The 24,155-nt window shown below is 37.4% G+C and overlaps 1 protein-coding gene across 1 annotated transcript in view; it reads right to left on the bottom strand.

Annotated features, from left to right (window-relative positions):
* Positions 1 to 2,900: 2,900 nt before the first annotated feature.
* The window catches only part of LOC119700910 (protocadherin-23-like), a 101,662-nt gene continuing 80,407 nt past the window's right edge, over positions 2,901 to 24,155 (bottom strand). Inside the window, exons 14-20 of the mRNA XM_038136620.1 lie at positions 20,072 to 20,179; positions 17,080 to 17,291; positions 15,442 to 15,593; positions 12,506 to 12,636; positions 10,739 to 11,025; positions 7,927 to 8,065; positions 2,901 to 6,519 (exon numbers count right to left, since the gene is read on the bottom strand). Coding sequence (XP_037992548.1) covers positions 3,893 to 6,519; positions 7,927 to 8,065; positions 10,739 to 11,025; positions 12,506 to 12,636; positions 15,442 to 15,593; positions 17,080 to 17,291; positions 20,072 to 20,179 — 3,656 coding nt within the window. The 3' untranslated portion in view covers positions 2,901 to 3,892. The remainder of the gene's footprint in view (positions 6,520 to 7,926; positions 8,066 to 10,738; positions 11,026 to 12,505; positions 12,637 to 15,441; positions 15,594 to 17,079; positions 17,292 to 20,071; positions 20,180 to 24,155) is intronic.

Genomic DNA, 24,155 nt, shown 5'->3' with positions numbered 1-24,155 from the left:
CCCTTCTATAAGGCCCCTTTTCTTTTGCTTAGGCATCCACATTTTTTCCAGTGTTTTCTAAATGTTGTATGCATTTATGGAGGAATTTTCAAAGCCACCAAGAGGATTTTGGTGTCAGACTGCAGCTTTTTGAATGAGTTCTGAACATACAAATCCATGCACAGACTGAATATACATTAGGCTTTCCATATGTGCTAGCAAACAGCTAACAGAACTAGCAACTATGAGGCACCCAAAACTATACTCAATTTGATTCTGCAGCACTTTATTTATTGCAACCAGATCATCTACAGGCAACTGAGCCACATATTGCCATGGTGAGTCGGTTCTGTTGTGACAGACATTAAGAGCAAGAAGCTCCAAAGCTATTTCACTTGCCAAGCAAGCCAAATCCTAAATATAAACCTCCCACCACAGTATATTCAATTACAAAGTCACAACTGCCTCCTATTCCAATTAGTGTTTTTACAAGATTTTAGGGAACACCTCCTTCCATTTGCAGCCAACCAGCGCAATTCCCTTCCTACAAGGATTCAATTCCTCTGTGTTCTTCACCCCCAGAGGGCTGGTTTTCAGGGAGCAATGTAGGCATTGCCATTTGGAGGAGGTCTAATCCCACTGGCCTCACACATGCCTATGGTGGCCAACTGGATTGCTGACTGGTCTTTGTGCTGGAGAAGTATAAAGCTACATGGGCACAATTGTCAGCCTGGTACTAGCTGATGTTCTAGTAACTTTTTTTTTATTTGTCAGGGCAGCATGTTTGCAGTTTATAAATGTCCCAAAGAGAACAGTTAAATATAGTTTTCAGGAAGCTACATGTCAGTTATAGAAAACAAGTGACATGCAGCACAGAGGATGGATGGCTACCAAATGTAAATGATACTAGGAATTGTCAGTGCAATAGACTTAGCAACAAGGGTTCATTTTTATCACAACTATTTTTACCTAAAACTGCTTTAGGAATAACATTTGTCGTCAGCTGAAGATAAAGTACAAAATAAATATGGACTTGTGTAGGTAACTGGTGTTTTTAGTATCATTTTAGAAAACAGGCATACAATGTTATAATCCGTAAATAATGGGTTCCCTGAAAATATGACAGTTTTTTCCCTTTGCATAGAAATCTGCTTGAACGTCAATATAACAATTACTACCGGTAGATGGAATTTTTATATCCATTTGGTAGTGATTTACACCAGTGTTTTCAAGGCTGCCAACAAGCAAATCCAGAAGGCAGGCAGCCAAAATTCCAGAAGAGACAACCGTCTTTTATTTTATAGCTTATGCTTTTTGAGCTTAATATGATTTTCCACTAACAAGTTCTGTACCTTCTCCAAAGTGCTAAAACTGGTGTGCAGAATTGCAAAGTAACACAGCCTCTTCAAGGCAAGCTAATATTAAAGTCATGGTAAATTATAAAAGTTATACTGTTTACTTAGGGAAAAAAACAGTAAGGTTAAAAGAATTGTGCATGATTTATTGCAGGCACTTGTTTCAATGTTTAAGTTTTTGAGCTTGACTATATATGACACAACAATATACCAGCTAAGTGTTGTTTCCCATTCGATAAAAATCAATAAATACTTAAGAAACAAGGAAAAGATTACTGTAACACTTAAATGGAGCACAAAATATTCATTGGTTATATCATGTGCTTGATAAATAGGATGCAAATCATATCTAATCTTCTTAGAAAGGCATCAAAACCAAGCTGAATTTGAAGGAGCTAAAAATGCACAAACAGAAACAATTTTCTTGTTTTTCAAGAACTCTAGGAGATGGGCACCCATTAGTAAGGTGAGGTCCAAATATTGTCCTAAATATGATTAGTGATGCTTTCTAATGCTAATAGCATTAGAACATTTGTAAGAGCCATATTAGCAAAGAAAAAGCTGCTCATTCATTAGCCTAGACTGTATACATGAAATGAAGGCCTGTTACCTGCTTCATATACGTCAATGTGAAGAATGAAACAATTTTGCTGTGTAAAGCATTCATTCTTTCAGTGATCCCATGCTGAAAAGGTGACCTCTTTAAGGATGGCATGTGCTTATTGATCACCAGAGCAATAGCTGCCACTCGTCCATGACTATCTGAAACTAAAATCAAATTAGCAAAGTTGTTGACTTCACAGAAAAGGTAGCTCTGTGTGCCTTCTGATACTATAACTGCACAAAAATGAACACCCAAAGAATACCTTTCAGTGTATTAGAAATTACTTTACAACTTCAGACATATAAATTAAAGCAAATCAGGCTGTATATAACATAATGCCAACAGGCAGAGAATAACATTAATTCTGAAATTAGGTCCTTAAGCTGAATCTCTGTGTTTAGATATGAACTGGGAATTAATCCCTTTTTTTGCTTTCTTCTCCCTGGCACAGTTTTTTGTCTGACTACAAAACCTACCATCCCACCTTCTTTCTTAGTAAAATTTGTCTGTCCCAGTGAATTCCTAAGCTGTCTCATTTTCGACCCCATGGCAGTACAAAGAACAAATGCCATCTTTAAAAGATGCACACAGCATCATGGATCCTCTTGCATGTGCAGGATGTACAGTGTCAGTGTAACCTCAGAAACAGGATCTTATTCAAAGACTGATTATGAGCCCACAGGCTGCAATTGTTGACCTCCCTGCTTGGAGAAAAGCAGCCACTGCACACATGCTACTGATCCCACAAAATCACTCAGCCTAACCATACTGCATGCTTTCCCTCCACCTGTTTTGACCTGTACAATATATAACTCTGTATACATCCAGCTTGTAGTAGCAGACTCCTAGCTATCAATTAGACACTTCCTTATAGCCCAGTTTTAATACATGTGATGCTAAGGACTTTGAAACACACTTTGAAGAAAAAACAGTTATTCTAGATGTATTGTCTCTGTATTTTATTGATCAATATACAAGCATATACAGCATGTGTATGTGTCTGGATATACATACGTACACAGAATGCCACGTGTATGATACATACAACAAACAAGGCCAGATTATCTGGTCTTGCAGAGATCTTTGGTCCAGCAAAGAACCAAAGATCAGGTTGGAGGCATACACAACCTTCAGAACTGTAACACTGTTCTTACAGTTGCCTGAGCCCCAGGGCATCCTCTGAAATGCAACAAAAAGACAATAGGTATCTACTTCAGATCTAGTAATAGAAAAGATGGTTGCTTTTATCTTATCACTGATTATTCTGTTTTCCAAAGGTCATCCATTATGCAGATTATTGTGACTTGCTGGCTTTAAACCAGGAGATAAACAAAAGGTGCACAGAACCTGCTGAGTGGGTTCCACAGCACAAAGATAGCTAAGAAAGCCCCCTGAGGAGCCACTGCACATGATGAAACCAAACAGGCCAAACAGATCGTTGGGACCCAGAGGCCAAGATGTGGGAAACCTGGGTAAACACTAGAAAAAGAGCTCAGTAGGAACCCTTGTTTTATCCTTTGTCCACCCCCACACCTGCTGTACTTACACATCCCTCCAGTACTCTCCTTAACACCACAGAATCAGTCAGAACCCACCAGTATGCTAACAAATGTTTTCCACAATAAATAATTACTTCCATTTATTTGTTATTAAAGTATAAGAAAAAATGGTAAAATTGGTCAAATTTGTTATCGGGCACTTGGCTGTGTGTTTTACATAGGAAACCACACTTGTGAGCTGAAAGAGAAGCCTCATGCTCTCACAGTGTATTCTGGGAAGAACAAGAGGTATCATTACCAAATTTCTGACTACTTTACATTTTAACTTTTTAGGCTCATGAAAACAAAAAGAATACAGGTGATGCAGCTCTGACAGGCATATTTTGCTGTTAAAAAGTAACAAAATTCATTTTAAGCCATATTTTTTTTACCATAAAATACGGTCAGTGAATAACCTAGACCTGAATTTCTTCTTCTGTTGCAAGCTCGTAGCTTGGATCAATAAGACACGTTCCTATTATTTTCCCATCAGACACTACTGGAGAAGCAGAAGGTGTCTGCATGGTAAGTAAAGAGAGAGTAGGAGAAAATCTGGGGGTCATGGTTGGTTGAGGGTATCCATGATTATGGATAATGGGAGGATAATGGTATTTATTAAAAGCTTGCCCTGGTGTTATATTTGGCATTCTTGGTGGCACTGTCCTTATGCCAGGCTGTGCTACTGATGTTATCAAGGGAGGAGGGAAAACAAGAGATTTCTTCTCCTGAGAGAAGCTGTGAATGTGAACATTTTCATCTTTCAGTTCTGCAATATCATTAAACACTGAGGCAAGAGGTTGAAATCTGGGTTGGCAGCTGAGCACATAATCCCAGTTATAACCACCTCTGAGATCCTCATCTGAGGTGCCAACAGTTGCAAGCAAATCATACCCAGAGTCTTTCCTATCTGGCATCAGGACATAGTCTCTTGTGAGGTCTGTCATCCTGCCTTCTTCTTTTATTGCAATTTTCGTAAATGTTTGAGACAAGACTTTTTGTGCATAGGCTATGTCACAGGCTTCTTCTCTGCTTTCTCCTTTAATGCTCTGCACATTCTCCATACTTTGCATGGTGGCTGTGACATCTGTTTCTCCAGAATGATAGGAGAACTGATCAGATTGTCTTGGGATCCCCGAATCTGGCATCTGCGAGCCATGCTCACTCAGTGCTGAGCCAATGCTTTTTCTGCAAGGACACTCATAGATCCGTTTGATTTCCTCATCCTCTGCAGTCTCTCCTTCAGCAGAACCATGGCCACTGGAGTCTGAATGCCTGCAGGAGACATCATCATCCTTCCCCTCTCCGAGTCCTGCTAGGCTCAGCCATTTTGCTATAGCACCCATGGGAAGCATACTGCTCTCGGTACTTTGGATTTTATGGCAGTCCTCATCTTCTCTTATTGAATTCACATCAGCAGCCGAGGAGGATACTGGGTTTCTTTTCACACAAGCATTCATCAGATCTTTCTGCTTAAGTCTCAGAGTAAGTGTGATAAGACTGATGGCAAGCAGCAGAAACACCATCAATGAGATGGAAACACTCACTGTCAGGCTGTGTGCTGACAATGTGGGATCACTCTCAGGAGAATTGGAAACATTTACAAAAATAGTGCATGCTGTGAACCTTGACAGAATTTTGGGGCTATGAGCTCTTACCAGCAATTTCAGTGTATCATCATTCCTTTTGATGCCATTTTTCCTTCTGTGAACAGTCTGAGTCAAATAAATATTGCCACTGGTTTGATTCACAGAGAAGAATGGAGAAGGTTTTAGAAGGGAGTAATGAACAACTCCATCCAGTCCACCATCACTGTCTGATGCTGTCACTCTACCAATCAACTGGCCTGCTTCATTCTTCTCAGGAAGATTAAAGAAATAATGTTCTTGTGTAAACACGGGATCAAATTCATCTCTCCCCTCAATATCTACCTGAACTGTAGTGGTAGCCAGTGAATCACCTTTGTCTTTTGCTTGGATTATGAGACAATAACTATTTTGACTTTCATAGTCAAACATTTGCTTTGTATGAATATCTCCTGTTAAAGGATCAATGAAGAACATGTCGTGGTCTCTAGCAGCTTCACGATGAGCCAAACATGAAGACTGAATGGAGTAGGTAAGGTGCCCATAGGAGCCTTTATCAAAATCCAATGCACAAACAGCACACACAAAAGAAAAGGTAGGCAGATTTTCACTGACAGTGCAGCTCAGACTGGGAAACAAAAAAAGTGGGGCATAATCATTGTCATCTAGGACACTAACAAGAATAACAGCAAAAGCCATATTTTTTACATCAGTTCCTCCATCTGTGGCTTGGATAACCAAAGTGAACTTCATGGTATCCTCATAATCCAGCATTTTCGTCAAATTTACAGATCCTGTTCTACCATCCAAGCAAAAATGCCCTCTGTCATTTCCAGAGATGATAGCATATGTGATTTCTGCATTAGTGCCTGCATCACGGTCTTTTGCTGAAATTTCAGTGATGTGACTGCCTATGGGGATGCTTTCTTTGACATGAACATGATACTCTGGGCTGCTAAATACTGGAGGGTTATCATTAACATCCAGCACAGTTATTAGCACTGTAGCAGTTGAATTCAAGGAGGGTGTTCCACGATCAGAGGCAAGGAGAACCAACTGGTGAGAAGCAGCTGTTTCCCTGTCAAGGGCACTGCTCAAAACAAGACTGCCAACAAGTTTGTATGATGTTTCCGACCCCATGACACTTGTTTCTACAGAGAATAAATTCTCAGCATTGCCACCAATAATAGAGTATTCAACAAACATCTTGTCACGTGTCCAGTCACAGTCGATGGCTGAGAACAGGAGGACACTCTCTCCAACTGAGGCATCCTCACTCACGCTGAGATTGTACAGAACCTTTGTGAAGCGAGGGGCACAGTTATTGACATCTTCTACATGCACCTCTATGGAGGTAACTGCACTCAGAGGGGGATTGCCACCATCTATGGCCTCTATCAGGAGATGAATAATTGAAATATTTTTCAGCTGCATAACTGGTTCCGTGGAAAACAGTGAACCTGAAAATAAAACAGAATTAACAAAAGTCCACATTTCACGGGCAAATAAATGTGACTCCTAAAGCTAATTCTAAACAGTCATATTTGAAAATGACCCAGCTGTAATAGCTGTACACAAAAAAATTACTCTCTTGCACCTGGAGAGTAGTGGGTCAATGTCTGGGTGAACATCAGTGACAAGTGGCATCCCCCAGGGGTCTGGGGCCAGTACTGTTTAATACCAGTGACACAGACAGTGGGATAGAGTGTACCCTCAGCAAGTTTGCAGATGACACCAAGCTGAGTGCTGCAGCTGACATGCCTGAAGGATGGGATGCCATCCAGGTGGACCTGGACAAGCTCAAGAAGTGGGTCCATGAACCGCATGAAGTTAACAAAGATGAGTGCAATGAATCTTTGCACTGCACATGAATCAGGGCAACTTTTGATATCAACAGAGGGTGGGGGAGGAAGGGATCGAGAGCAGCCATGAGGACAAGGACTTGGAGGTACTAGTAGATGGAAAACTGGACATGACCCATCAATGTGCACTTACAGCCCAGAAAGCCAATTGTATCCTGGGCTGCACCAAAAGAAGCATGGGCAGCAGGGAGAAGGACATGATTCAGTCCCTCTGCTCTTGTTAGAGTCCAGCTAGGGTGCTGCATCCAGCTCTGGAGTTTCTCAGCAAAGAAAACACATGGACCTTGAAGCAAGTCCAGAGGAGAGCCATAAAAATGATCAGAGGACTGGAGCCCCTCTCCTGAGAAAAGGCTGAGATAGTTCAGCCCAGAGAAGGCTCCAGGGAGACCTTATTTTGGCTCTAAAGGGGGTTTATAAGGATGGAAACAGACATTTTAGTAAGCCCTTTTATGATAGGACAAGAGATAATGGTTTTCAACCAAAAGAGGGCAAATTCACATCAGATATGAGGAACAGGTTTTTTTTTTTTTCAATGAGGGTGATGAAACACTGGAACAGATTGCCCAGAAAGGTGGTAGATGCCTCATCCCCAGAAACATTAAAGGTCAGGCTGGACAGGACACAATCTGACCTATTTGAAGATGTCTCTGCTCATTGCAGGGAGGTTGAACTAGATGACCATTAAAGATCATGTCCAAACTATTCCATGATGCTAAGAAATCCTAGCTAATGCTGTGAAGGCAAGACTTCCCCTCAATGATGCAGTATCAAATACACATACTGCATTTAGTCCAGAAAAAATATGCACAGTTTGGGGACAAACTGAGAACTCCAGTCTTTGATACCATAGTTCCCCTCTGATAACAGCAGATTTAGCAAAAGCATGATGAACTTTGGCCACCACAAACTTCCAGAACTCAAGTAATCACTGGCAATAGGTGAGAACAGAATAGGACTCTTTGATTTATACTTAAAAAGCTGAAATAATAAACCATGCAGACTCACCATTCTTGTGATCGATGAAAAATCCCTCTGAGGAAGAGAGGATTTTGTAGGAAATCATTCCATTATGTTCAGAATCCCTATCTATGGCAGAGAGTGTCAGAACAGTGGCATCCAAAGAAATGAGCTCTGGCAAGTTCACCTGACATATAAAGCAAACATAGAGCTTAAGAAAAGATTTTCGATATTAAAAAAATTGCCTTTATTTGATCTTATCAGTAAAACCCACACAATTTCCAGCTTTCTAAGAAGTTTGACCTACCCATTTTCTTCTGTGACAAAACCAGAAAGAGTTGATATATTGAAAACTATGCCTTCAATATGGCAAAAATTCATAGTAAGCTTTAAACAGTAGTAAAATCCATCCAGTTCATTATGACAGCAAGTTCAGAAAATAAATGAATCACTTTTTTCAAGAGTACACTTATGGACTGCAAATAAAGGCTTTTCCCTTTGCTTTCAAAAACCCCTTCATTTCCATACATGGAATACAGTCTGCAGTCTCTGGAGTATATGACTGAATGCTAAATGCTAAAAAAGTCAGTATGTGCACCCTGAAAACTCCAGCACTAGGGCACTTAATCACCACTGGATTATTCCTAGACTTGGACTTTTCAAAATGCTTCCTTTTTTTTTCTTCTAGGAAACCAAGAAAATCCATTCCCTTTTTAAGAATTTCCATTGTTTCAAGTTTCATATAGCACTTTTGTGACCAAAGTTTCCTTCCACCTTATAAATCCAATTTCAAATGAACAGTATGCTATAGCAGCTGCCTCTGTCATAACTTGAAGTGTTAGTTTAAGTAATTTAAACAGAGAGATTATATGTATATAATAACCACACACATATATTAAGCTATATATGAGGAGCATAAATACAAAAACACTTGAAGGAACAATAAAAGGGTAAAAAACACAGGATGATGAATAGGGAATTATACATATCATCAACCAAAAAGAAGCAGTGTATCTTACTTGCCAAGCAACACATCAAAATATCAGGACTGTGGAAAGAGAAGCTCAGTAGTTTACATTAAAATAGTAAATAAAGCTACACTGTTTTGAATCAATTAATAATGCTCCCTACAATGTCTACTCCAATCTACAAAAAAAAAAATAAATTCTGGCACTTGCACAAGCAAGTACATGCCTAAACTACTCTCCAAAATCAGACACATATGAGGATGGAGGAAAATAAAGGTCTAAAAATCACTTGAGTTTTAATAATGCATTTTTTCCAGAATGTGGATTTATGATTTTTAGTGGGAAATTTACACAAATTCTGTCCACTCAGGCACACAAAAGTTTCACAAGTGTCTACAGTGCCTGCAAATGCTCAGAGGTAGAAAATTCTTTACTAGGCCAAATGCTTAGACTTATTTCTTTACTAAAACTGTCAGAGACTTACAAATGGAGCATTATTTAAACCAAGTCTTCTGTGGTGCCTCATATTTTTGGCTCTGAGGACATCTACCACACACAAAAAGCACCAAGTCAAACAGCTCAGTTCCAGAATGGCTGGGGTTGTTAGGTACCTACAAGGTGTAATCCTTGGTCAGAGCAGGGTCACCTAAAACAGGATGCCCATGACTACATACTGCTGAGTTTTGACTATCTCCAGAGATAGAGATACCCCAACCTCTCTGGACAACCTGTGCCAATGCTTAGACACTGTTAGAATTTGAAGAAGGAAAGAAAAAAAAGTTTATTGATGTTTAAACAGAACTTCTTGTACATCCATTTGTGCCCACTGCCTTCTGTCCTGGTCAGTGGACACAACAGAGAAGATTTTGGTTTGCCCATCTTTACTTGCCCACGCTAGTATTTAAATAGATTGGTAAGACTGAGCCTCCTCTTCCCGAGGATGAAACATTTCTTTACATAGAGGGTGGTCAAGCACAGGAACTGGTTTCTTCAAGAGGTGGTCAATGCCCAAGCCTGTCCATGTTTAAGAGGCATTTGCCAATGCCCTTAACAATGTGCTTTAGCTTTTGGTCAGCCCTGAAGTGGTCAAGCACTTGGACTTGATAATTTTTGTAGATGCTACCCAAACTATTCTATGACTCAATGATTCTATTTTATATATGCTCCACTTTCTTTAATCTCCACTTTTCTTTATGGCCCACAGCCGCCCACAGTTACAAAAAGATTTGCTTTCACTGATGGATAACTTCACTTCTACAACAGTACTAGTTCAAATGCTTGCCCAGGAGTCCAAAAGTGAGCTCTGTACCCTCCTCAGTCTCAAGGGATGTTGAGGAGGTCAAAACTCATATCCTTCACTCCCTAGGTGAGTGCCATAGCCATAAGGCAGTATTACACGTTGCAAAATTTATGTGCATCATCGACCACAAGAGCAATTGCTACACCTCTGTGGAGCTGTGTAACTGAAAATGAAGAAATTCATGCCATAGTAACTGGGCCAGTATAAAGGTACCAACTTGTTTAGCATTCTCAGAAGAAAGAATTTCTGAGCACTGGACCCTGCTTCCCAAACTGGATTGGACTGCATCCAGTAACTCCTAGCAATGAATGCATGGTTTATGAGCTTGCATTCACACCAATTGCCTTCTGAAGACAGAAACCACAAACATTGAAACTGAGCAGTTTCCTCAGTCCTTTTACCAGAATTCTTAGGAAGGGGCTGGAGGTCCCTAGAAGAGCTCTGCTCTGTTTCTGCTCTCTAATAGTTTGCAGAGACCTTTCTTCTTAGTGCTCACATACATTCAAAGACAAATATGAACAAGCACTCCTACTATTTATCATCCTACATGGAAAGATACCACATGCTGATGGTTCATTTGCTGTGTTCCCACCTGATAAAAATCTTGAGTAAACACTGGAGGGTTATCATTGATGTCCAAAACAAGGATGGTGAGTTCTGCTTCTGTTTGATGCACAGAATCTGAAACTATGATATGCAGCGTATACACAGCAGTTTCTTCAAAATCTAATGGTTCCACCACTATGATGACACCAGTGTGTTGATCAATGGCAAATTTCATTTCAGGACTATTATCATAAATAAAACCAAAATGAAGTGCTGGCCTGGAGTCTGCATCACTTGCTGACACTTGAGTCACTATAAAACCAGGCAGGGCATCTGAAACAATAATTTTGAGAATAAGTCAGAGTTAAAAGAATGTTACCATTTCTGAAGATTTTGCCTATTTTGTACTATTGGATCTTGGATAGATGTAACCTTTCTGTATCGCTTTTGATGTATTTAAACTTTGTGTTTTACAATAATGACAATATCCAGAAAAGCTATGGAAACAGTAGTGTATTTCTTCGAAGGTATGTGCCCTATCCCAATTTTAATTTGGGTTTTCTTTAGACTTTCCCAGATCCAGTGTAGTCATAACAGTTTCTTCACCAGCAGCAGAAACTTACAAGGTTTTCCACAAGCATTTTTGTGACATGGATTTACTGAACAATGCCACAAGAAGATTTAACTGAGGCATTAAGAGACCCTCATCTGTGTAGAACCAGCAAAGGCAATTCTGGAGCTTTTCCAAATGAGGACAAGGCCACTAGAGAGAAACAAGGCCTTCAGACAGACCTAAATGGCACAAAAATATGAAGAGATCAAGGTATAATACTATGAGATTGAGAAACTGGATACAGACAGCTTTTGTCATGGGCCAATTTGACAGTACCAGAGATTGCAAACTGAACCCACTGGTGATCATTTCACAAAGCCTCGAACTAACAGAAACGAAACCATTTCTCATTTGCATGCCTTGGGCATGAAGCCTCAAAACTACTGTGCCATGTCCTAAAGCAAGTGTTCTTAAATGGAATACAAAATACTAATTAAGTAACCTGTAGTTTGCAGCTGCTGTGCATCTATGAATTCTGTACTTGTCATTACCAGTGGCAGGTAAATTTAGGAAAGACTAAAATACATCAGAAAAGACAAACTTGCTATCTTTTGTTCACAGGAGTACTGGTGTTTATAATTTTTCTGCTGTGTATCTTAATGCATTCAGATATAAGATGCCTCTATTTGAAAATTACAGGCCCAGGACTCAAGCTGTGCAGATGTTGAGTTAATGTCACACAACACACAAGATGCATGCTGGGATGAGAACTCAGGAGGTCCTGAGTCCTTCTCCTAATGATCATCAACTGGACATAGCTATAGAATTTGAGTAACACTTCATTCAAATTTATAGGAACGATTTCTTTCATCACAATGAAGTTCAAAATGTCTCATTTCTAGCAATGCTGGTTTTAACACCAAACATTTTTATTGGAGAAGAGCAGAAATCAAAGACATATGAAGAGTACAATACTGAAAATGAACAGATTTTAAAGTTGTATTTCTGCAGATTTTTCCCTCCTTCTAAATAGCCTATGGTTTTATTCCAAACTATTCACAATGTATAAAGATTAAAAATAATGACTCTGAGAAAAAAAGCAGATCAAAATTTGCTTTGATATTTCAGCTTTAATACTATCCATTATAAGTTTTACTACAGTTGTTTGGTTAGACAAATTACCAAAAGCACTAAAACATTATCTGAGAATTCCTAGCCTTAGGTATTAGGAAGGAAACTTAGCTGTAGTTTCATACTTACTTTCTGGGACCTCCACTTCACCTAGTGGTTGGACAACTGGAGCGTTGTCATTAACATCTAACACTTGTATCTTCACAATAGTAGTAGCAGAGAGCCTGGGGTTTCCTTTATCAGCAGCTTGTACAACCAATCTACAATTAAAGGAGACACTAATTGTCACTTCTGATCAGAAATCACTGAATTATCCACCACTATTATAAGCAGGGGAAGTTTTAAACCCCAAAAGAATAGCCATTTCTGTTCCTCATTGCAACCCCTTAAATTCCATCTTTCTTTCTGTAAGGTTGACTGTGCACCATTTTACTTTTTGGTTTTGCAGGAAAAATGTCTAGGAGATTCTACATGGCAAAAGAATGGTAAAATCATACAAAGAAAAGGAAGTGTTCATCTCTACTAATTTAATCCAGTTTCATACCAAATGTTAGAGGTTGAACAACTCTTTCAAAATAAGACACAGTTCTCCTGTTGCTAATTCAGAGCAGGAATTAAAACCTTAGTACTAAATTATCATTTGCAGGAACTTAACTCTCTTCATTGTTTATAAAGGGACAAAAGGGATGTGGAAATTGGAAAATACAAAAACATCCAAAATAGTATTCAGCCAGAATGCCTGCAGACACAGAGTAGCTCTTCTATTACATTATAAATGCAAGTGATAAAGTAAAAACCCTGAATACATGCACCATTTTACAATGGCAAAGTTCCCACTGATTTTAGTGGGATCAGAATCTTGCTGTCAGATTAGAAGAGTTTTGATTTTAAACTTCCATTTCACATCTGCATAACGATGGGTTGCAAATTCTGTAAACAACCTTTTCATTTCCACAAACAACGTAGCAAAGAAAATGGGGAGTAGCAACATGATAAAAATAGATTAAAGGTTCACTCTTTGTGGGAAGCAGCTTCTGAACAATAAAAAGCAAATGTAAGCTGAGATTATTCGGAAGATTTTACCACTTCCCAGTGGGGAAGATTCCAGAAATGAATTAAAAAATAAATCTAACTCAATAGGTGATCTTAAAAAAAAAAGGAAAAAAGGAAATAACGAGCTAGGCTAAAGCTTGGCATCTCAATTAAATGTTTTATGTACTAACAACTGTTTCATGTTGCACCACATTTTTTTTTTCCCCGAAGATCTCCTGAACACTTTGTTTCTCCATATTTCTTCTAAGTAACAGTTAAAAAGAGTCAAATAGATATTATACTCCCTAAATGTTCACTTGAAAATATGGAATACCAAGGCTGTAACTCAAACTGTGGCTTACAGCATTTCCATTCCTTGACCACACCAGCTCTACTCTGGGTATCCTTGTGGTTTCTGATCCAACAGAAGATAACTTAAATTGCAGGCTAGTATTCAATCAGTGACCATGCATAATTTCATATAGAAAGTGTATTTTTTTCTAGAATGAATATTGGTAAGGCATACATATGGAAATATTTTACTAAAAATAATCACTTTCTAAGGTTTCAGGGAAAAAAACCCTCTCATAAAAACATTTTAGCTGTGGCATTAAAATTAAGGTTCTGTCAACACTTCCATTATAAGCCCTGTTGAAACGGACTTAGAACTTCTGGGGATGAAAAAGTTCAATTCACATATATAAGCAACTCCTTGCAAATTGGAAAAAACCAACAGTAACATTTTGACATCAAACAGGAAATAGTTTTGAAAGCTTCTTTTGCTATTCACTTTTCATCTAACAATGTCCAGATTAATAACTTGTTTTAGAGAGAAGGAATATGAAGCCACAGATTGCCTGAACAAACTGTCAAACTGGAAGTCTAGAATTCTAACAAAAATACAGAAATAAATAAGGCTCCTATTTAAAGTGAGATATGAGAATTATTATGCTCCCGTGTTCAACATTTCACCAAAACTAAACATCCTTCCTTTGAAGGGCTTATTCCAGGTGTTCTGTTAAAGTAATAGTTACAAATAAAATGCATTAGTTAAATTTTTTGAAAATCAGAATTGATGTTTTTGATTCAGTGAAAAACTGAAAAAAACCCTCCAAATTAAGTGTCCCATGTATTAAGTTAAAACAAAGTATTTTTGGGACATTACTATCAAATCAGCCTGATATTAAAAAAAGCACTCTATCTATATTCTTGGATGTGGTTTTCTACAAGTTATTCTCATTCGTAAGAATTCTTATTGGATATTTAAAACTTTGAAGTCCCACAGGACGGGAAAACATGCAAATATTTCAACTGATACCACAATCAGATGGAAAAAATAATTTTCTACTGACACATACACAGAAATACTACTTTTTGTGGAGACTGCTAGACTTAAAATGGCTCTATTAATGAATCTTCAGTCATATTTTCTCTTCAAGGCATTATTTATTTGCTTTCTAATTCCAACTATGGCATGACCCATAAAGAAAATCTGTCACACCCACTTGGCCATATTTATTCAGAGTTGCAGAAAAACTGGAAAAACTTAATACTTAGTTCAAAGTTTCTACTCAATAATGTGACAAAGACACTTTTTAAACTGTTTCTATCTCTAACCTGTCTTGCACTATCTACCAAATAAAAATGAGAATATATCTCTATTTCTTGGATTTAATTTGAGTGTTTTCCCTGTATCTTTATAAAAAGTACATTTCTAGAGAGGGAATGGCTGTACAGATATTAATAAACTAAAATCCAGGAACTGTCATTGTTCCTATAGTGAATAATCACACTTATATCAATAAATGTTGTCATTGATTAAACTAGACTACATTTCTTTCTCTAAATTTGGTAACTACAAGAATCTATAGTACAAATGGGCAGCTTTAGAGCTGTTCCCAGTGCTGTCTGGCTTGCACCCAGGTTCTGTGGGTAATGGATATCCACAGGAAACTATGAAATATGTAACATTAATATTCTCAAGTTAGTCTAGACAAAAAGAATACATTTTTATGACAACCTTAAATACAAACCTGTAAGATGAAACGTTTTCATAATCTAGGCCTGTATCAGTTGCTAGAATTCCTCGCGCTGAATCAATTATAAACGTTGCATTTTCATTACCAGATACAATTGAGTATTCAGTTTCTCCATTCAGCCCACTGTCAAGGTCAGTTGCAAATACCTGTTTGTGAGCAAACCTGAGGCTTAATTAAAAACAGTAGAACATGATTTCAGAAGGAAAACCCTTATACTACAGTCACATATTTCTGATTACTTTCCTTTCAACTGCACGTATTTAAATAAATCATCATCTTTGTCACCAGCTTCAGTGTTGTGTAAGGTCACACAATCTGCTCATGAACTGCAATGGGCTGCACATGAATGAGTAATTTGAAATTCAGCTACGTAAAGCATTGGGGCTGAATGCAATCATTTTACTATTAGGCTGCTGTTAGAATGCTCTCCCTATTGAGCATATAAAAATGCACTCTCTCAGTGGTACAGGACTGACCTTTAAAGTACTGCTGCTATACAAACAGACAAAGGATAAAATAATTACAATACTATAGTTTTAGAGCTTTCATGGAATAGTTCATTAATTACCTTTCAAAAATACCAACCAGAAAATGTAAAAAGGGCAGCAACAATCTGTAGAGTTCTGCCAACGGAATAAGGAACATTGAGCAGCAGTGAACAGGTTTCTCAAAGAGTCATCTTACTCTTTGAAGAGTCATCTTTGTATTTTTTTGTTGCTGAACAAGCATTATAATGAGTCTGGGATCCAAAACATAGCAGAGGCAACCAGTCAGATTGAATAAAGGAAACATAATAGAATGTATTCTGTCATAAAATTTTGATTACACATCTGGCTTGACTGCCTTTTGATTTTTCTCCATTCCTAGACATATGTTTCTCTAAATAGAATGTCCATCAGTTTCTAATCACTTTGCCCTAGAGGCATTTGTAGATTTTCATTTATTTATTCTCTAGAGAGGGAATATCTTTAGTACCTAACATGACCCTCACCGCGACCTAACTTGCAATGCAAGAACATGCACTGAGGAAATTATGAGTTCTTCTAGTCCAACTGATGTCTTCTTTTGCTCTAACACGGCCAGCTGGAAACATTTTGGGAGAATGGACCCATTCAGAGGAAGAAGTGTTTGCACATTTAAATTAAGACAAGCTGCTCTTTAGGCATCAGATTTTAAATTGAACACTTGGGTTTGACTCTACTAGTCTGATGAGTAGAAAGTATTCTTTTTATTGCTATAGCTCTTTCAGTAGAGGCATTAATACAAAACCCAGCCTATATTGTAACCAGAACCACAGATTTGAATGGTATTTTTCAATTGCTTGAAGATAGAAACATAATTTTTTCAAAAAGAGAATTTAAATTCCAGATGCACAGTTGTCCAGAAGATACAGAATTCTCTTTCAGCTCAACAGACCTGAATGAATAATCTGCTCTGAAATATGGTCTAGAAAAAAGAATCATGTAATATTTTAGATATCCAAGCAGACTTGTAGCAACACCAAGAGCCCTACCCCCCAGTTTTTAAACAGAGTGGTTCAGGACAGAGCTAACAGGACTGTAGTGATGAACAGATTAGCCAAACTTCTTTTTAACTACAGCACTATGCTTGGGAAGATATACTTCCACTTACCTGTATGATGTCTGTTTTAGGACTCTGGCCCTCCCATATTGACGCTTTGTAATAGCTTTGCTCAAATTTAGGCGTATTGTCATTCACATCTTGAATTAAAACTGTCACTCCACAGAACACTGAACTGAAGCTATTTTCAGCCACAACTGTAAGATGTATTTTACACTTATCTTCATAATCAAGGTACTTTGGCTCTTTTACTGTGATTGTGCCTGGTTTATTACAAGAAAAAAAAAAATCAAGAGGTGACATACTCATTCAGGAAAAAACATGTACAAATGCAGTTATGAAATTCCAAACATATATGATCACCTCCATTGAACACATGGCAAAACTCCAGCAAGCTTGCCATTTTGTCCTTTTTCTACCTACCATCACCCCAACATGCTAGTTACTGAATAAATCTTGGATAGCTAAGTTTGCACCACTACACTGACAATTTCCAAAAATGAAGCCAATTCATTAGCAGAGGAATAGAGACAAAGTGTCCGCATGATGTTTCCTCCTCGGCACATGACAGTGACACAGATATGTCAGAAGAGACTCTGTCCCTTCATCTGACAGTGGCTAGATCTACCCCTCCACTGAAAATCCATATCAGACAACAGCTGTAGCAATTTCTGTATCTGACTGATACACAGGCAAAACACTCACTCCTTCTGATGCAGCAAGCCCCCTCCCCTGAGCTGTTATTCTCTCAAAAATAAACAAAGAATGAGACTTATTGAGATGGTAAGGACAACTGGCCACCTCCACATTAAGTATAAAATGTCCATGGAAATCCATAGTCATTGTTTCAGTGTCCTAGGAACATACTCATAATTCTCCATTAAATCTAAGCATAAAACATACTTGATTTGTATATTAATTTTCATTAGAATTCAAACTCAGTTTTGCATAGACTTTTCAGTAAGGATGTCATGAATCTTATCTCAAACTTAGGCGATCATAAAAATGCATCAACTGTGGCTTCCCAAACTAGTGCTTTTTATTTTTTATTTTCTAGGATAAGCAAACATTAACTATTGTTTACGGACCTGCATCTTGGACATAAATATTTCAAAGGTGTTTTATTTTCAGCACAACACTTTAAAATATCACATTCTGTTTACAGAGAAAAGAAAACAGTGGCAGAAGAAATACATTTCCACATGACAGAGAGCAAACTGAGAGGCTCTAGTGTAGACTGAAACAAATAATCAAGTTCAAGGTACACCACCTAGGAGGAATGTGTGAAAGAACCAAATTGCTCATTCTTCAGAAGTGTACTTAAAGAAAAAACAGGGTAATAATCTTCAAATAAGGAAATAATAGGGGGGTTGCCTTTGTCTTACGTCTACTCTTACTAGATTAAGAAGTAATAAGTTTGAAACATTTCAGCAAACATTCAGATAAATATGAATAAAAACTTTCCAACTGCCAAGACTTTTGCAGACTTTTGAGAGGGTTTGCAGAATCACTGTCCCTGATGGTTTTTAAGGACAGTACAAATTTCTGTCATACTTTGGCACAACTGATTCCCCTCCTGCATCAGGGGGACAGACTAGTTCATGTCTTTGAGTCACCTCCTACTCTTTCTACAATTCTAGAGCATAATAAAAAATTTGGAAATGGTAGAAAGTCTTCTCCAAAGTGTGGTTAATTAACATCAGTGCTAGAAAAAGCAAGTAGAGCAGACCTTTGGCTGCTCAGAACGTGAATTACAGACAGGGCATTGATACAGCTCAAAATACTTGGCTGTAGAAGCAAGGAGTAGAGAATTACTGGTGTCAAAATTATGCTAATGTAAGCACTGCTCTTCAAAAGTCCTTAAAGGTTGAACTTCAATTAATTTTTTCTAAGAAACACAAGAGAGGCTTCAGAGGAAAGGAAACAGAAGAAACCACAATGGATCAAATGTCTCAAAAGAAGACTTGTGACATTCACTGCTATAGAAATTCCATTCCTGTTTGTGAGGACAGTGCTCATGAGACCCTTCAAAGCATTGTGTAACCATTTTTTAGCCTAGCTTGATAAAAAAAAGAGAAAATACCATTTGAATTTTCTTTTTTTTAAGGTCATATTGGAGATTCACTTCCTCAGTAAAAAACCTGTCTGGGTCTAAGATGTTCTTTAAAGCTAATCTCACTAGTTTTATTTCAGTGAAATAAGAAGGACTTAAAAATCAAAGTATGCACTTCAAGCACCCCTCATCTAAAAAATTATTCTAGTGGTATGCCATTTGTTGCCTGGAGATGTCAGGATAATGAGAGGTTAAAGTCTTCAGAAACTCAGGGATAAAGCTATTTATTAAGGGTACAAATATTTACACTGTTTCTGAGAAAAACTGCTTACGCTGTCTATATGCCATCCCAAAAAGAGAGACTGCAGCTATTCAGAAGGCATACTTATTGCAGATGTTCAGGAGGTGAGAGGTAACCAGGGTAGCTGTGCTCTCTGACGAGCCTTAGAGGAAAAAATGTAAATGTACATGGGGAACACCTCACCCTTCTGCACCTGGAATTCCTGACAGAAGAGCAGGTGAAAGTAGAACTCCTGCAGAACACAAATACAATCACCAAAAAAACCCAAACCAGACCTGATTTGAAAATGTGCTGATGTTCGCCTAAAACAAAGAGCATTAAAATCAACAATAGTCTAATGCTTCTACTTTAGAAGTGTTTTGAAGGATTTTGTTTATTGAGTTTTTGGGAAACTGTATGATGAGAAACAAGTTGGAATCTCAGCTGGTATCACAAAGCAGTAATTTATCAACTCCCAACACGTGATGATCAATAGTAAATCAGAACTGAGTGTTTCAAACAGGTACACTCGTGCTCAATTTCTTTTTACGTCAAGTTTATGACAGTGCCTGGATTTACTAATGACCTGCTCATGGTAACAGAATTATTACTAGGCAATACTCTTAAGATATCTAGCCCTTGTTCTTGTGGTAGGAACTTGCCGATTGTCCAAAATGAACACAGACACCTGAAAAAATTATAAAATGTACCTGTAACAGGGTGTATGGAGAATATTTCCTGGTCACTGAAGATACTGTATTTTATGTCTTCTCCTGTAAATTTGTGTTCATAGGCTTCTACTGTTAGAAGTGATGTACCTATGGAAGCAATAAGACATTTTCATCATGTTTACCCTAAAAGGTTTTGTTTTGTTCTAATTTTATAGTATTGATATTACTACATGCTAGGTTAGGTGCTTGTTCATTAGTTTAGTAGACAATAAGAATAATTCTCCATGATTTTTCCTATATTACAAATTCATAGACAAAACACTGTCTATCCCTCCTTCCTCAGTAAATTACACATCTGCTAACAACTTTACCTGCCTAAACAAAATTATGAGATTTTTTTCCCAATTGCTTAGACTTTCTCTAATTGCAAACTCAGAGGAATCATTGGACTTCTCTCTTACCTGAAGTCATACCTAATTTTTTTTGGTTTTTGTGCATCATATCACCCACAGATGACCAGAAAGAGTTTATTTTTTTTTCTCCATTTATCAGGATTCAATTTGGGTTTTTGAACACTACCTTAAATTAAATATCCTTCAGAATTTCAATTAGTTACCTTTCGACAAAAGAAAGAAAAGATTAAACTATGTGCCAATGTGTCAATTCACATAGAATCCAAATTCCATGAAAAGACAAATAATTTAATATAGAACGAAGGAGACATGAAATAGAAATCCTGCTTGGAATAAAATAAAAGGGAAAATGTGGAACTCAATAAATTATCCTGCTCAGAACCATCACATTTAACAAAAATACAGTAAGTTCAAAAAGCATTATCACAACCTCCAAATAATTATTCTCTTCAAGTGACTTACAAAATTGTCTAGCATATATGGCCATTGATTTTAATGTTTTAAATTATTTAAATAAATTGTAATTGTTTCCATGCAACTATGATGGAATGAGTCAACCTGAGCTCTTTCAAACAGCATTAGAGGCAACTAGCTATTTTATTATATCATAGAGCTCATAGTCAGTGTCCTGGATGCCACAGGAAAAGACTTAAGTATAAAAAATGAGAGGAAACATTGCTATTACAATGATCTGATACCTTTTTTATTTTAGCAGTTACATAATATGTTTTAGAAACCAGAATTTTTCTATTAAGGGTTTAGCTGTCAAAATCTGTCTGCCAAAAGAAAAAGTATGCCAATTTTGACATGCCATTTTCTGCATTTGTCAATATAATTGTAAGATATTTACTAGAAAAGCTCTGGAATCAACATCTATCTGTTCAATATGTAAATAGAGATATATGAATGGTGACCTAGAGTTTTTTAGGAACAAAAATAAGGGGCTCTAGGTTGAATTTTCATTGCTGAGCAACTTTGATTGTCCTTGCAGTTTTCTGTAGTAAATCATTCACACCACCCTCAGAACAGAGTTAGAGATAAAGAACCCTAAGTCTGAAGAATATCCCTCTATCTTTTAACACTCTGCATATTTTTTGTTTGCTTGTGTTTAAGAAGAGCTACTAACAGAAATAAAGGAAGCAGCAGCATTTCTACCTGAATCCTTGTTCTTCAGAGTTTAGGTTAATAAACTCTTTTTCTGAGTCCTCATATCCTAATCTTTAAGCTCTACATTTTTCATGTAGATAGAATTGTTTACAACTTCTTTTTAGCAGAGTACAAATCTCTTGTTCTGATACCCTTCACAGAAAACTATTCCTTCCAAACAGTAAATTTTTACAGTTCATTGTCAAAAAAATATGACCAAAGTGTGAGGTCAGCTGTGACATGAACAGGCCCTATACAGATAAAGAGCAATAGAAAATGTCCATCTGCTGGAACTCGCCATTCCAATCACAAGCTATTCAGACATTGCCCCAAGCAGAGGTCACATCATGTAACTCTTACCAGAGAAAAATCAGGGAAAGGGAGGTTTCTCCCTGCAAAAACACCATCGAGGCTGAGATCAGCACTGAAAGAGCAAGGCAGCAGGGAGATCAGGTTCAAAGCAAAAGCAGTCAGATTGGCTTGAAATGCTAGGCAATTAACCTCTGAATGAGTAAAAAATATTGAAAGACATGAGGAGTGATGTAAAATATGTAAATCCAGGGGTTTTTTTCAGTTTAATCACATACAGTCTGTCTGCATATGGAAGTATCTCAAACAGTTTTATATAGCCTAGATCCCACCATTATGCCTGCAGACTCAAAACCAAAAAACACAGCAGAGTGAACAGCATTTGCCTACCTGGCCAAATCAGCTCCAAAACACTTGCTGAATTCTTTGTTAGGGCATATATGTTTTATATATATGGGGGGTTTTTTATATGTATGTCCTAACACCAGCACCACACAGAGCTGCTGTATCACTGTAGCATTTCTTCTTTCTTCAGTCCTCATTACAGTAGTCTCTTTTCACTTCCTCTGCCATCTAACCTGTGTTCATCCTTGCCATTATTTCTTCAGTCCTCTTAATTGCCATGAAATGAAAAGCTGAGCATGGAGATAATGATACAAGAACCATCTGGACACAATCCTGTGCCATGTGCTCTGTGATGACCCTGCTTGAGCAGGGAGGTGGGACCCGATGACCCTTTTGGTTCCTAACCCTAACCCAACCTCACTCATTCTGTGATTCTTTGACTTAAAGAATGAGGGGACACATATCTGATACCTAATAAAAAAATAGAGGAGTCAAGAGTTTTACTGGTGAATCCATGTCCAAGTGTTAGGCAAACAACCATTCAACTAAAAGTTGGGTAAATAAGAAAGGTTTCTTACCCTCTGAAGAGCACAGTCGCTTGATTATTTATTGATTAGCTTCTAAGTGCCTGCTGTAGTACAGTGTATAATATTTAAAGACATTAATTATTCAATATTAAACAAAAAAAAAAAAGGGTTTTCTAGAGGTCGTTAAACTTGGAGGTTAAACACTTAAAGAAAATGTGACCACAAGGACCAGTTCCTGAGGCACTTGCCCTTTTGATGGGTTTAGACTAAATTAAAACTAAGGACTCTTGGCTTTGGTTTTTGTCATTTATATTATTCACATTTTTTATTCTTTTTAAAATAAACGTAGCATTTTTCCTCTCCATCAGTTAAGGCAGAAATAAAATTATAAAGAGAAGCCACATTTATTAATACCAGTTCTACAAATAATCAGTATGTAATGTAAATCTTCCCTGGACTGAATACACTGGTACCATTCACATTTGTAGGGGTCCCAGGATCACATCTATCCTATAAGCTAACTTCTATGAGAGTTTTAATTACAATCATGCTTTTCTTCCCCACTGAAATGTAAAATATTTGATATTTATTTGTGCTTATGAAAAAAGGAAAATAGTATAAACAGAGACAAACAGTACTAATATTTGGTAAAATCTCTTATATTCTTAGAAGAATTTGATCTTCTTAGCAAATAGAAGTACTATTAAACACAAACTAACTTTTTGTGATCAAACCCGCCTGTTTACCCTGAAGCTTTGCTAAATTTCCTTTAATCAAAACAATTTAAATTGAATCTTAATTACATTTCTATAGATTGAATTGGAGAACACAATGGCATTCTGATACCACAGTTCCTTGGGGCATTTCTGTAATTTCAGGCTGGCTTTTTAGCCTGACCCAGGAACACATCTACGCTGAAAAAAAATCTAGGAACAGAGCAGTTTATCTATTGCAATAAAGATCTGATCTTTATTTTCTTTCGTTAAATGCAACAATTCAAAAATTTGGCTTGTAGTCCCAAACAAGCATAGAGGAAGGAATGGCTGAATAACCACAGCAGTAATTACTGCAACAGCCATCTTCACCCTTCAGTCTCTCTTCTGTTTGCAATCATCCAAGAATATTGATTGGTTTTCCAAAATTACCAACACATTTCTTATTTACTGATTTATAATCCAATATACAGGCTGTTACTCAAGATCTAGGAATCCACTAGTCTCACAAAACTCTTAGTATATAAGGGAATACTGCTTTTGTTTTACTGAGGGAAGTTTGAATTATAATATAGAAGAGAAATTACTTGTTCAAGGTGAACCTCATGAGCTGTTTTAATTGAGAATATAGTGCAAGTCAGATTTTTAAATATATCTGGCCAATTAAATA

Source organism: Motacilla alba, chromosome 4, assembly GCF_015832195.1.
Source record: "Motacilla alba alba isolate MOTALB_02 chromosome 4, Motacilla_alba_V1.0_pri, whole genome shotgun sequence".
Classification (NCBI taxonomy): Eukaryota; Metazoa; Chordata; class Aves; order Passeriformes; family Motacillidae; genus Motacilla; species Motacilla alba.
The sequence above is the reverse complement of the archived record's forward strand: the minus strand, read 5'-3'. Positions and strand labels throughout refer to the sequence as shown.